The 14,335-nt window shown below is 43.8% G+C and overlaps 2 protein-coding genes across 2 annotated transcripts; one reads left to right on the top strand and one right to left on the bottom strand.

Annotated features, from left to right (window-relative positions):
• Positions 1 to 2,839: 2,839 nt before the first annotated feature.
• Positions 2,840 to 8,661, top strand: LOC147961629 (uncharacterized). Its single transcript, XM_087537481.1, has 3 exons — positions 2,840 to 3,037; positions 4,652 to 5,502; positions 6,131 to 8,661. Exons 2-3 carry the CDS (start codon positions 4,659 to 4,661, stop codon positions 8,659 to 8,661), a joined length of 3,375 nt encoding a protein of 1,124 aa, XP_087393607.1. The 5' UTR covers positions 2,840 to 3,037; positions 4,652 to 4,658.
• A 517-nt stretch (positions 8,662 to 9,178) lies between these two features.
• Positions 9,179 to 13,059, bottom strand: LOC147961628 (uncharacterized). Its single transcript, XM_087533881.1, has 5 exons — positions 10,859 to 13,059; positions 10,428 to 10,611; positions 10,259 to 10,342; positions 9,461 to 9,723; positions 9,179 to 9,347 (listed from the first exon to the last, which is right to left on the bottom strand). The coding sequence occupies exons 1-5, from the start codon at positions 13,057 to 13,059 to the stop codon at positions 9,179 to 9,181; spliced, it is 2,901 nt and encodes a 966-aa protein (XP_087390007.1).
• Positions 13,060 to 14,335: the final 1,276 nt, after the last annotated feature.

The following is a 14,335-nucleotide window of genomic DNA, read 5'->3' as shown; positions in this document are numbered from 1 at the left end:
TCTCCTTGCTGATGGCCAGCTGGTCACCGGGCATCATCTTCACATTCGCCCCGAGTTGGAGCGCGCGAGGCTGTCGTCCCGCGGCGCCTCGACCTGCCCGGCGAGGAAGTCGTCGTGAACGCCCGCTCCAAGTCTAGGTGCGCGCCGAGGCCGCTGTTGGGAAGCGCGGCTGGGCGCCGTCCCGGGTCCTCCCGAGCCAAAGCCGCCCCCGTCGAGCTCTGCCGCTTGCTCTCCGTTTTGAGCCGCCCGCGGCGCACCTCACCGGCGCCGTTTCCGCAGCCTCGGGAATCCGTCACCGTTTCCGCAGCCTCGCCGGCGCCGGCCGGACGCCGCTGCTGCCGCCTGCTTCCAAAGCCGCCCTGCAGCCTTTGCCAAGTCCGGCCCCAGTCGGTTTCGCCCCCAAGCACGGGCTCTGTGCATCCCGCATGGTGCCGGCTGAGCCGGGCCTCGCCTCCATCCATGCGCGTCCGCGCCTTCGCCGGTTTGCGAGTCACCGGCAAGCTGCCCCTGCCTCAAGTTGCCTCCGTTGTCGGGCTTCACTGGCAAGCAACATTGCCCCCCGCCGTGCGCGGGCATCGTCTTCTCCATGGTCACCCCACGAGTCACGCCCGCGTCCACGCTCGCTGGGTTCCTCATCGGGCACGTGGGGCACGAGGACGGAGCGGCTGCGGTCAAGCTCGGTGGGCTCGTGCATAGTGTGTTTGTCGGTCCGGTGGGGGGTGGCTGGAAAATTTCTTGTCCCAGATGCAAAAAATCCGCCGGTGCCTCCCCAGGAGGCCGAAAAAACGCCTCCTGGGGGGGCACAATGGTTGGAGATGCTCTAAGATAGCACCATTATACATCCCTTTAGGGATTTTATTCAGGTCATTTTTTTTCACCTAAAACTGTAACGGCGGTTATTTTATAGTTCGGTGCGTTTTAAGGGGTCCGCTAGAGATGCTTTTACAGCAAAAAAAATTTACTTAGCTTACACATAGTCGTGGTGATGATCTAACCGTTAGTAACACCTTGTTGTTGAACTATGGGGTACCGCCATTTGTATGAGCATACTAAAGTAACTCGTGTGATGCATGCATTTGTGTACGCATGATTTCCTTTTTTTGCGGGGTACGCAGGTTTTCCTTTGTCAAATAGATAGATCAAATTATCTATTGACAGTGTCGCCTGCTTCTCACCAAAAAAAAACAGTGTCGCCTGCTTCTTAAGAAGTGGAATTATTGAATAGCTGAGGTATGCCGGTGCATGGATTGTGACTCTTGTCGTCACTGCCTCGAGTTGTTCGCTTGATTTCGGTTCTAGCATTTGGCAGTAAAGGCATCTCCTGATCCGTAAAACGGAGACCGTATTCGTCCGCCGACCGATTCAAACTGATGTCTGCACACTGATTCGGGAGCCGGTCATTCAACCCTATATCTTATATGTTCATTTCTATAACTTACAAAAATGTCTTCCACTAACCTTCCCCTAAATAACAGGCTCGGCTAAATAGCCTTCCGCCAAATCATCTTACATGCTTAGAAAAACTACGTGATGTACCTTTTTTGTTTGGTGGAAGGCTAGCTTTCGTCAAATTTAGTATGGACTAGAAGCATACACGTGCTTTGCCGTGCTGTTTCTCTAACCATCCGCCAATGACTACCACTGGGACCAAAAACCCTTAAACTGGACAAACATAAAAAGTTGCATGGAATATTTGATTTCACATTCAGAAAAACAAAATTAACTTTTGATATGCATGTTTATCTCACCTATCCTAAATGATTTGAATAGTCAACACCGTCCTGCTCCATTATTGCCTTATTCGTATCAGCGGATTGGCGTGGAGTTCTTCTCCATGTTCCATTTGCAAATTTGTGTCTTCTTGAAACATTCGGAAACAAAAATAAGCAAATACACAACAAATTCGTTTGAATTGCAATACTGAGGTGAATAGGGGTCTTGCTAAACCATGAACTCTAGTTTTCCATTTCTCTAGCCCAAATACTTTGAAATTTCAAGTAAGTGTTGTTGAACGTGAAGAAAGAACTACACAGTTTTCTGTAGCCAAAATTCATGCTAATCCCAAAAATCATTGGACAACAAAAGTATCAATAGAAGTTTCTTGTTACGAACACATCAGTAAATTGGTTCAAGTGGGAGAAAGTAACAGAAGGATTGAAATATATTTTGCTCCCATAGCTAAAAATAAGTACATCACGATATTAAGTTGGGGACAAAATCTATAACATGTATACCCACTGAACATTTCTTGCTGCAACATGTATGGATTGCCATCAAAAACCTTGTGGACAAAAAAATCTACACAACCACACTTGCAGATCTGCATGGATTTCCAAATACCTTGACAACATTGATACAAAGAATTTTGCACAACCAAACATTAGGAGGATAGATGGTTCAGTTTAGCAAACCAATGCAGCTCGAGATGTTGTGGTAGTCGCCACATAATGACATAAATCAAAAGGAGGAAAGTATAATATTGACCAAAACTTCTCCCGACAAAATTAGATCGGCATACATAATTGTTGAAGGGGGTAGATTTGGGTTATTGGGAGAAGGAAGAAGAAAGAAGAGAGGGGGATGGGCAAACCAAGAGGCCGTTGGACACATATCACACAATGATGCGGGAATGAAAGCAGTAGAGAAAGAAGGACGCGTCTAGGGAGCAGCCGGGTGCTCCCTAGCGTTTCCTGGTAGCCACCCAGAAAAGGTAATTTTCTGTCCCCACTGTCCAGGATAGGAAAGTACCTGGCCCCCGTTCCCGATTCCCACAGCCACCCATCGAGCGGTCAAAACACCTGGTCCTCCCCTTTGCCCGATCCCTCCCCCACCCCTGCGCATCTCCTTCCTCCTTTGTCCTCACCAGCCCCATCTTCTTCTCTCTCAAGCAAAGAAGGACAGCACGCCCCTTCCCCTCACCACTTCCAGATCCAAAGCAAACCTTCACAGCCCACCAATGGCGGCTTCATTGATGTTTCTTCTCTAGGCGCCTGGTTCCTGATTGCCCTGCAAAAAGGCAAAAAAACAAGACAAAAAGGTCAGATTTGGCTCATCTTCCAGATCCCCCTCCTCTTTCCCCACGATTTGCCTCTTCTGTAAGGCTTCAGATGTGCAAAACATTGTGTAAAAAAGCTGTGATGTTAAGCATGTTTAGACTGCTGTTTGGGCAAGTTTCAGCCCCCTGATTTGGGCAAATTTAGTCTGATATTAAGCATCATATTTCTTCCCAGGCTTCAAAATCTATTTCCAAATCTGTTGCATATGAACACATTTATAAATCTGTAGGCAAGTGCTGATAGTAAATGCTGACAAAAAAATTAGGAAAATATAATGGCTTGAGCAAGAAAAACAACTGAGCAAAACAGTGCTTATAAGAGGATGAGAAACAAACAGATCATGATCTTTCTGACGTGTTCCGGTTCTATTAATTGCTTAAAATAGTGAAAAAATAAACATTCTGTTTGAGCAAAAACAGTGCTATAATGAGGCAACTAAGTATATGTCTGCACAAAACTTTGAAAACTTATGCCATGGCAAAAACATGAACACTTTTGAAACTTATAAGACAATGAATACTGACATCAATGTGGCTTATTGGAGCAACTTACAAATATAGGATTAAGCAAAAAAGCATAATGATGTCGAGGCAACTCTTGAAGAAACTAGAAAAAAGATTCCTCTTGGACATTTGTTTCCATTATTCCTTGGTTACGATAGTGAAAACACACTAGAAGAAATAAATGTAACTGAAATTACAACTAAAAAACAAGAGACAGTTGCGTAGTACAAATTACCTTTGTTGTATCATATCCTTCACCATGATCCAAAAAAAGTTGGAAAAGTTGCCAGTATACAGTTGCAAAATTATTAGTATTTCATCCTGCAAAAGAAGGAAAAAGCCAACAAAAAAATACATATACCAACAACTATCTCAGCTGCGAAACATTACTTCAAAAGCATACTGAGCATATCCAAAGACACACAAACTTGCTGCTGTAAAAGATGAAACCTAAAAATGTCAACTTAAGTTCTTTCTAACACACAAACGTAAGTACTGAAAGCAGAAATAGTCTGAATATAAAAGAGCAATCATGCCCATAATTCTAGCTTAAGTTTTTCCTAACACTAAACATGCTCTGATCTCTCTGAATTGGGAGTGAATTCCATCCTGAAGACACTTCAAAGTAGCACTTCTATGGCGGGATGCTTGCTTCCCCAAAAATCAAATGTTGCCTGCATTTAAAGAAAAACAAAAAAAGAAAATATATTATGAAACACAAAAAACAAAAAGCCTATGTTATGTTTATATGTACAAACATGGTTCATTCAGGCAAGCTCTATGCATATCCTGCAAATAATATATTGCCTGACATATATAGTTTGACTTGCCTGATTATATGGTTTGGGTTCCCTGATAGTGCACTTTGAATTGCCTGGTTATGTTCAACTGCTATCTTGTGAATCTGGTGTGCTTGTGTTGCTGTGTTGTTTGCTTGCCTGATTTTAGTGTGGTACTAGCTTGCCTCAACAACGTAAAAATTGCTTTGGTTGGTGGGTGAGCTATTGGCTTGCCTGTATTTACTGTGCTACTTGCTTCCATCCCTCTGCTGACTTGCTTTACTTTTTCCCATATTCTCAATGAATAAAACAGGTTGACAATGATTGATCTGAATGAAGTACCAGCTGAAAATAATGATGATCCATTGTACTGTACACAACATGGTGCTGGAAATGCAGAATTTGTGGCGGAATCACCTAATCCCCCTATCATCCAAGGAGTCGATGGTGCTGCTACAGAAGCAATGGAGGCAGATGGGCAGTCAAGTCATGGGGGTCGTGCTCCGGGCAATACACAAGTACCTGCAGCTATAGCAACTGAGAGTGATGCTGATACCCTAGATGGCACAGGTGCTGCAGGTGATACCGGTGGCACTGTTGGTAATGGTTTGGGTGCTAAAAATGATGATGAAGCTTGGTCACAGCCCAAGGAGCCTTACGTGGGCATGAGGTTCGACACTTTGGAAGATGCCAAGGTGCATTACAATGCATATTCCTTGCAAATGGGGTTTTCAATCAAAATGAATAGTTCAAGGAAGGATCTCAAAACAGGGGAGTTGATAAAACAACAGTTTGTTTGCAACAAGTTTCGGAAGCCTGATGTTGATGACGGAGGGGCAGAAAAGATTCCCGTGCTAGATGACATTGTTGAGCAAGAAAAAAATGATAATGAAGATGAGGCTATTGTCTTTCTTGATGATGATAGTAAAGGCAAAAAGAGGAGCAAGAAACGAAAAAGAGATAAAATTGTGCAAACTGGTTGCAAAGCTAAGATGATTGTGAAGGTAATAGATGGCAGATGGGAAGTGATCTACTTTGTTAGCGAGCACAACCACCCGTTGGTTGACAAGCCATGTTTGACTAAATATTTGCGATCACACCAAGGGATCCCGCCGGAAGAAAGGGCCTTCCTTACTCATCTTCATAACTGCAATTTAACTACAGGTATTGAACCACACCCACCTCCCCCCATCTTCTAACTTTAAGAACCTGCACATGCCTACTGGTTGTGTGTTTCTTAGCCTATCAACAAGTGCCTGTTTTTGCTTGAACCATGTCACTGATTTGCTTCAAACAAATGCCTTAGTTGCTTGATAGTGCCACTAAATTGCTTACAACAGTAGAAAAAAGAAATAAATTGCCTGATTTGTTTCTGGATAGTTTCTTGCTTGCCTAGTTTTTTTGTAGCTAATGTTTACCTGTTTGTTGCTCAATGCAAAGTTTCTTGCTTGCCTAGTTTTTTTATAAAACAAATTTGGTGTTGAATGTGAACTTGCCTATGGTTAGTCTCTTTGTAGCTAAAATGTACAATAGTACTTGTTTCTGGATAGGGTCAACTTGCCTATGATTGAAATTTGTATTGCTCGCTAAATGCATAGTTACCCCCCTGGTTTGTTTTGTGTATTTTGCTCATGTGTTGCCTGGAGCATATGGTTGTAGTTGCTTGTATAGCTTCATGAATTGCCCAAACTTTGCATTTGAGTTGCCTTGCTGAAAACAGAAAAGAAACTATTTTTGGCACTGTTTTTGTGTAGAAGAAGGATTGACCACCATTGTGACTTCATGTCAACAGGTCGTATGATGCACATCATGTCAGATTTCTATGGGACAGAACTCATTGTACCTTATGGCACTAAACACATTACAAACCTCAAGACGCTCTTGAACAAGGATGATACAAAAGAAGGGGATATGATAGAGACAGTTGCTTACTTTAAAGATCAGCAGAGAGAGGATCCAGATTTTTTTTACAAGATAAAATATGATGAGGAAGACAGGGTTGAGAATATTTTCTGGGTCGATGGTGCAGCAAGGAAGGCGTACGTGGAATCTTATCATGATTGTATCTCCTTTGACACAACGTATATGACTAACATGTACAACATGCCCTTTGCACCATTCATTGGGATTAACAGGCATGGGCAGTCGTTCATGTCGGGTTGTGGCTTTGTTAGGCAAGAGTTGGCATCGAGTTTTGATTGGCTATTCCAGACCTTCCTTGAGGAAATGCATAATGTAGCACCCACCAACATCATAACCGACCAAGACATCGCAATGGCACAGTCAATTAAAAAGATCTTTCCTACAAGTGTGCACCGCTGTTGCCGCTGGCATATTATGAAAAAAGCACAAGAAAAGCTTGGAGCATTGCTGGGGCGAAACCCTGGCTTGTCCAAAGATTTCAACAGCTGTGTTGACTTCAGCTTGACGCCGGAAGAATTTGAGGCAAGGTGGTGTGAGCTGATGATGAAGTATGAGGCTATGACTGACTCCCGCTTCGAGAATCTATACAAGTACAGAGAGACATGGGTGCCCTGCTACTTCAAGCACCAATTCTTCCCTTTCTTGCAGTCAACTCAACGCAGCGAGGGGTTCAACGCTGTCCTTAAGCGATATGTGAACCCACACAAGTCCATTTTGAACTTTGTGAAGCAATATCAGAAAATCCAAACACACATACTAGTCCGGGAGGGTTCAAAAGACTACAAGACAGGACATTTACAGACTGAAATGTGGTCATCTTACCCAATAGAGAAGCAGGCGTACGGTTCGTATACTAGGGACTTGTACGAGAAGTTTCGTGATGAGTTTCAGTTGACTACAAGGTACAATGTGCGACCACATGGTGAAAACTTGTATGAGGTTTACCCCAATCAAGAGTGGGTTGCCAAATATGGTTCTATGGGCTATTTTGTCACGGTGGAAGCTAGTGCTGGAGACTACAGATGTGACTGCTGCAAGGTTGAGAGGGATGGCATGCTTTGCTGCCATATCTTGAAAGTTTTCAACCACCTTGGTGTTGATGAAATCCCAGCGCAGTACATACTTAAAAGGTGGACACCTATGGCAATTCCCAACGCACCCCCTGCTGTCGAAGAGCAACCTGATGAGATGCCACCACAATCGAAAAAGGAACTCAGGCATGCAAATTTGATGATGGATTTTGGTAGTCTTGCCCGGGTTGCTAGTGCGTCAGATGCTGCGACGGATATTGTAAAGAAACATATGCGTGGTGCGCGTCATGAAATCAAAAATCTCAACATGTCAAAGAAGAAGAAACCGGCAGCACCAACAAGTGGGCCCTCTGGTGGTCCTCCACCATCAGCTGATGGTTCTGCACCACAACCGAGTAACTCTCAGGCAACTGGTGGCCCTGCGATGCGTCCTGGAGGGCCTTCACAAGCCCCTTCTGGACCTGGGCAGCAGAGACCTGCTTCTGCGCCACCACCAAGAAACACTCGGGCAACTAGTGGCCCTGCGGTGCGTCCTGATGAACATGCACAAACCTCTTCTGGACCTAGACAGCAGCGACCTACTTCTGCAACGCGGAGAAAAAACGCACCAAACCTAACTGGCAACTCTATGAGTGAGGATAGACACCAACAGATAGCATTCAGGGGTGCAGCGATGCAAAAAAGGGCTGTACCACTACCCATGAGCCCTCCCACACAAGGCTGTTGGCCTGTACAGCAACTGTCAGGATATGTGCCACTGAACAGTGGAGCAGCGCCGCAACTTTCAAGGGGCTCAACAATGACAAGGCCTGTGCAAGCGCTAAGAGGAGCTGCGCCACAACTTTTGATGGATACGGCACTAGCAAGAGGGCCTGCGCGACCTCCTATGGGTCCTAGACCAGCAATTTGGCCTGCACCACAGACTATGGTGGCTATACAACCACCGCGGGGGCCTAACGCAGCAAACACAACCTATGTGGCTGGTCCTGGACTGGCACCATTGCCTGCATCAACAGCAACGCTGGATGGCTGGATTGGGCAGCATCCAGAGTCTTCAACAACACAGGAAGAAAATGCCAATGCAATTTCATCTCCTACTGCGCAAGCTCCTGGTGGATATGCGCACCAGCCGCTCAGTATGGCGTCTCTACATGCAGCTGTTGCAATGGTTGAACCACGGTTTGGAAGACCTGCTACCACACTTGGCCCTGCAATTCCTAGAGACCCTCCAAAATCAACAACAAAAGGGAGGGCAAAGTCAAGAAGAATTCAATCAGCACTTGAGCTGCATCCGAAAAGAAAGAACAAGTGCAGCTATTGTGGTTCTTTTAACCACAATGGTGCAAGCTGCCCGACCAGATTGGTGTAATGGTCACACAGTGACCAGATGGCTGAAAAAGATGTGTCGAATGGCATTGATGAGTTAAACTATTTGTGGGTCTGTACGTTTGAACATCCTAAACTATTATTTATGGTTTACGGTTTCTTGTGGCTGACTTGCCTGGTTATAAGTTTTGAGTTGCCTGGTTATAAGTTTTGAGTTGCCTGTTGTGTGATTTAAATTGCCCCGCAAACACCCTTGCCCCCCCCCCCCCATAATATTCGAAAACTTACATACATAAGATTCTGCAATTCTATAAAATGCAACAATTCCCTGGTTATGTAATGATCATACTATTTGTCTTTCATTTGTCTTTTATGGGTTCTTCTGAATAACTTGCCTCAAAATAAAGCTTAAATTGCCTGTTTATGCAATAGAATTGCCTGGTCCAAGTTGTTATACAGGCAACTCCTCCCCCGGCACTCCAAAATTCAGAAAAGAGCAAAAAGAAACAACACATGCATTTTACATGGATGTAGCGCGCGTGGGGGGAGAAAAAACTGACCTATGCTAACTTGAGTATGGTTTTCCATGGAGCAGTGTTGTTGGCGTTGTCAACCCACATGTTAGTCAATTGTTTCCTGATGCTTGGAATGTCCTTAGCTGTGAAATTTGGAACAGCCCTTGCCTCCCAACCGTTTGCTATCGTCAGAGCAAAAACACCACAGTCGAACCTAAACAAAAAATTGAAAAAAGAACTGGATGCTTACTCTATGTAGTATTGTGTCGCTTGTAAAAAACTGAACAATACCATAGTTAAATATGTGAAAAAGAAGAGGATGCTTACTCATTATTTTGTTTTGGAACGTCGATGTTGGTAAGCCCAAACTCATCCAGCGAGATGCGGGAACTGGCGTAATGCTCTTCCCATAGAGAGCGAAAACTTGCAAGCATCTTCCTTGCGCAAACATCTAAAGACTTGTTTTTGAGCGTCCTCCAAGAATCAAGAGTTTCAAAACGTCGATCCCTTATGTTCACATTAAAAATCCAGTAATGATTGCCTGTTTTAGGTTTTGTCTTGTCGATGTTCTCTAACACTGGGAACATAATCTGTTAGAAAAACAAAAAAATTGGGTTATTAGAAAAAAAATACAAATACTAGAAACTGGACTGAAGAAGCAAACAATGCACATGCCAGTTTTGTGCTAGTGTGAGTAACTTGACAAAAACAGAAAATGCATTATCTGCTTGTGTGAGCAACCAGCCAAAAATGCACAGGCAATTTGTGCAAAAAATGTAAGCAACTTGTCACATAAAAAAACAATTAAGAAGATGCAAAAATGCACATGCCAATTTTGTACTAGTGTGAGTAATTTGCCAAAAACAGAAGATGCATAGGCAACTTATCTACTTGTGTAAGCAAAACCAGCCAAAAATGCACAGGCAAGTTGTGCAAAAAATGTAAGCAACTTGGCACAAAGAAGCGAATTTTCATGAGTGTAGTCAACTAGCCCACCACACAACACACCACCAACCCCCCCCCCCCACCCTAAGAAATATTTACATTTGTGTGAGCAAAAGTTTTAGCATAAAAAGTCATATATAAAAAATGCATTGGTAAAAAGTAAAGGAACCATTAACTTACCATGTCTTTACGGTCCAAGCGATTCGACTTCTTGAACCGGAAAATGAGCTCCTTGCCGTTCAATTCCATGTTTAGCATTTGAACCTGATGTAAAAAAAATACAGACATGAACATGACCTTTTATGAAAAAAAGAAAAAGAAAAAAACGCAAAACTACACTATTAGTTGCTTCACATTTTCTTACCGAGAACCTGACGGGCATCACGAGCTTCTTTGAGTTTGGTGGCAAGTTCATCATTATATTCTGTATACCAACTTCCATTACATGGCTCAAGACAAAACCTTCTTTCTTCATTGAGTTTGCGAGCTCCCTCACCGTGACAAAGTATTTGCCATATTCAATTACCCTTATGCTGCATGGGAAGAAAAAAAGAGGCATTCAGCTCAAAAAATCATTCCATGAATTGCCTACCACCATATCAACTCAGGGAAAACACATAGGGGCATGGGCATATCAAAAGGATAAACTACTTCAAAAAAAAGAATTTCACACTAAGCCAAGTTGCCTGAATCTATAAATGGCTTGCTTGTAAACACAGTTTGAATTGCCTGGATAACATGACAGACCTTGCCTGGGGAAAATGTGATATACTGTCATACCTGGTATCCACATCTGGTGACTCTTCTTCATTAATTCTTCCATGCAAAATAACTGATGCATACAATCTATTTGCTTCGGGTTTGGACATGTAGACTTTCTTCTCATTATAGTCAATGAAAGGTGACCTCTTGCAAGGAGGTGGCTTGATAATCCTTCTCTCGAATTGATGTGGATGCATCTCTCCTGAACTACTACTGCTGTAAACCTTGCTGCCTGACCCCACTTCTCCTTGGTTGCAACTTTTTTCAGGTGTTTGGTACGCATTTCCTTCTGCTTTAACACACGGTTCGTCCATGCCTTCAACCTCCAACAGATAATCATCATCGGTTATATCGATGATTGGCTGGTTATGTACTGGGAGTTCCTTGAACTCATGCTCTGTAAATGTGCTTGACCCAACATGTTGATGTGTTGTGTTGTCTGCAGATCTTGTGTGCAAATCATCTATGCCTAGATCGAAACTTGGTGCTGGGCAGTACTCTCTGAAAAAGTCATTTGATCTTTCGGTGTCCCTTTGCTCAAAATGTTGTTTATCTTTATTCGCTGAGCTGTGATTTGTGGAGTTGGATTGGGCATTCTTGCTGTTTGGATCAACACACCTTGCAAACAGCTCACTCACATCTAGAACATTGATTTCTAGTGCATTGGTTGTCTTCCCACTAACACGCATGAATTCATGGTACATCTCCTCCACATGAGAGAAATGGGAAGTGTTCCCCTGGCCAGTTGCTTCTACTGCTTCTGGAACACTTGTGGCCTCAGGTTGGGCAAGTACAGTTGAGCAGACAGGCAATTTCCCTAGGGCTCTTAGCAACTTTTGTTCCAGACTTTTTCCCATGGTTACAGCTTCGGGCAGGTCTTGTATCCTATTCATCTCCGTACATGACACCGGAGGGATGTTCTCTTTCTCCTTTTTGTGTCCTGCATGATTTAATGAAGCAGCCTCGGGTGATGCGTTGAAATCTTGCACCTTGGCCCTCTGGATACCATTGGCTGACTGCATCACATTCCCCCGAGACAGAGGAGGCACTTGACCATTTAAGTCACCTAGTGGTTGTGTTCTGCTATTGTTTCCTGTGCTTACTAGCACTGTGGGTCCCTTCTTGAGTTGAACTGGCCTTACTTTTGTGGGGTCCAATGTTTCCTCTGCAGAACTTGCCTGAAAAATAGCTGGCCTTGCTTCCTCCTTAGACTGAGTTGCCAGAATATGTGATCCACTTGCTTGACATTGGGAATGAAAATTACCCGACTGCTTTGAATCTACTCCTGTAGGTACTGCCTCATCTCCAGCTTTGCTGCACGGGGGTGCTGCCGAGCTTGATGGTGTACTCTTTACCACCTGTGTTTTGGCATTCCCATGGATTGCCTCTTTTGTTTTAGAAAATGCCTCTTGTTGCTGTTGGGGAGGACCGGATTTTTTCATGGCTGACTGCCTTGACTTCCCCCCTTGGCCGTAACCGGGATTTTCGGCACGATATGCCTGCAAATGAATTGTTGTTTCATTCATCACAGATGGCTCCAATACAAAACTAACAGTTTTCTTCATCTTCTTTGATGGCGGGAGTGGTGGTAGTTGGTTTCGACAAGCAGTCTTCTGTTCTGTAGCTTCATTTAGAGCACCAAGTTCTCTCATTATTTTCTGCCGAGTCGCCTTTGGGCATATTTGCTTGGGGTTGAATGTGAAGACCATATCCAAATCTTCCCCCCTCAACAACTCTTTGAACACCCTCCTCGCTTCGGTTGCCATGGATATGTCATCAATATCCAATATTTCTTTCACTTCAAAAACAGGGAAGCGTGGTTTTGGGGAAACAGCAGTTTTGAATTCTGTCATCACAATGTCTCTGATAGATATCCTATCTGCCTCATCCAATCCTTTTGCCTTTCTGTCCCTCTTCTTTTCAATCAGAAATTGCAGCGTGCATTGTTCATCATCATCGTTGCTTGCATTTTCAGCTGCGGGATCCCCGTCCCGATCGGAGCCACCATTGGTACCTGAACCACCGTTGCCACCTCCGCTGTCATCCTCATCATCTTCATCCTGCTTCCCCTGCCCACCATCTTCCTTGTCTTTGTCATCCCCATCGCCTTCTTCATCGTCATCGTCCTCCTTTCCTTCGTCATCTTCTTTTTCGTCGTCCTCTTCTTCTTCATCATCATCATTGTCCTCGTTCCCCTCAGTTCCGTCTTTACCTCCCATCTCAGCACTTGCCCCCTCGTGGTGATCAACCGTTTGTCGTGCTCCCTGGCTACTTGATTTCCCCTGAACTCCACTTGATCCATCATGACCGCCATCGCTGTCTGAACTGCCATCGGTGTCGCTTTCATCACTACCTTCATCCCTGCCATCTCCCTCACTTTCACTGTCGGCTGCCTCGCTGTCGTCGCTGTCAGAATTAAACGACTCCTCCTCACTTGGTAAGATGTCTCTTCTGGCTGGTACTCGCTTGCCCCTTCTGTTAGACTGCCGCCTGCTTGTCTCCGCAGTAGTAGGATCTGCCTCCTTTGTCCCCCATTCATCATCATCTATCTTCCCAACCCCAGTCACGAGCTTCCCAACTGCATGTGAAATTACAGAACACATGTCGTGCACCAACCCTGTGAGCTTCTTTTGCTTCTGTAAAACATAAAAGTGGATGGTAGAGAACATGATAAGTACATATCTTCTATTGAAGATTCTGAAAAAATGGTTGAATGTACAAATGGCGATAAAAAGGGGAACAACAGTGAGAGGAAAAAACAAAGTGCTAGATAAACTTACTGATTTGTCATATGACTCGGGCAATCTTGCTGCAACAAATTTGGTGATGTGGTCCATACTGCCAAACAAGCTATCATCCGCACACCGGGAAAACTCCGTCTTGAGCTGGTGGTTTTATAGCCAAAAGAAGATTAAAAAAACTATGAGTGACAACAATTCTGGCACTCCCATACCAAAAAAGACCTGAGAAAAATGAAGGAAAATAGTACTACTAATAGTCTGAAAATTCCTGCAACCATTATGCCACTTCCCCCTATTGCCTACTATTAGTTGATACTGTAATCAACAAAAAATGAGGAACTAGTATGCAAGTTGCCAGTTTCCAGAACATAAGTTGCTTGTGTTGTTGTGTAAATTTGCTACTTTTCAACATGTAAATTGCTCAGACAGAAAAAAGAGCTAAAAATGTACTACAGAAAGCTACTATTAAATACAAGAACAAAACAAATCCTTCCTGTGAACATTATCCAACTGTGTGCATGGCAAACGATAGAAAGTTCGATTAAGTCTGATAACTACTTGGGCATACTTGAAAAAATATGTATGTCGCTTGCCCAAAAAGATACATTGCCTTGCTTGCTCTTTGAAAGTGAATTGCCTACTCTAAAAAAATGGTAGTGTTTCCTAAAAACAATATGACAATGATATGTATACTAAAACGGAAAAATTCAGTTACCCGCAATTGGCCATATTCTCCTGGAGCCTTCCTGTCCTT

Source organism: Triticum urartu, chromosome 7A (assembly GCF_056163025.1).
Source record: "Triticum urartu cultivar PI428250 chromosome 7A, HENAU_Tu73, whole genome shotgun sequence".
NCBI classification, from domain to species: Eukaryota; Viridiplantae; Streptophyta; class Magnoliopsida; order Poales; family Poaceae; genus Triticum; species Triticum urartu.
Note: the sequence above shows the minus strand (reverse complement) of the source record. Positions and strands in the feature narration are given on the sequence as shown.

What these genes read in the sequence shown, in the direction of transcription:
- LOC147961629 (XM_087537481.1), top strand. Translation starts at nt 4,659, where the DNA reads ATGATTGATCTGAATGAAGTACCAGCTGAAAATAATGATGATCCATTG. An exon ending in TAACTGCAATTTAACTACAG is followed by an intron (nt 5,503 to 6,130) that starts GTATTGAACCAC and finishes TCATGTCAACAG; the next exon opens with GTCGTATGATGCACATCATG.
- LOC147961628 (XM_087533881.1), bottom strand. Translation starts at nt 13,059, where the DNA reads ATGGGAGGTAAAGACGGAACTGAGGGGAACGAGGACAATGATGATGAT. An exon ending in GCTTGGACCGTAAAGACATG is followed by an intron (nt 9,724 to 10,258) that starts GTAAGTTAATGG and finishes TTTTTCTAACAG; the next exon opens with ATTATGTTCCCAGTGTTAGA. An exon ending in GTTCCAAAACAAAATAATGA is followed by an intron (nt 9,348 to 9,460) that starts GTAAGCATCCTC and finishes TTTTTTGTTTAG; the next exon opens with GTTCGACTGTGGTGTTTTTG.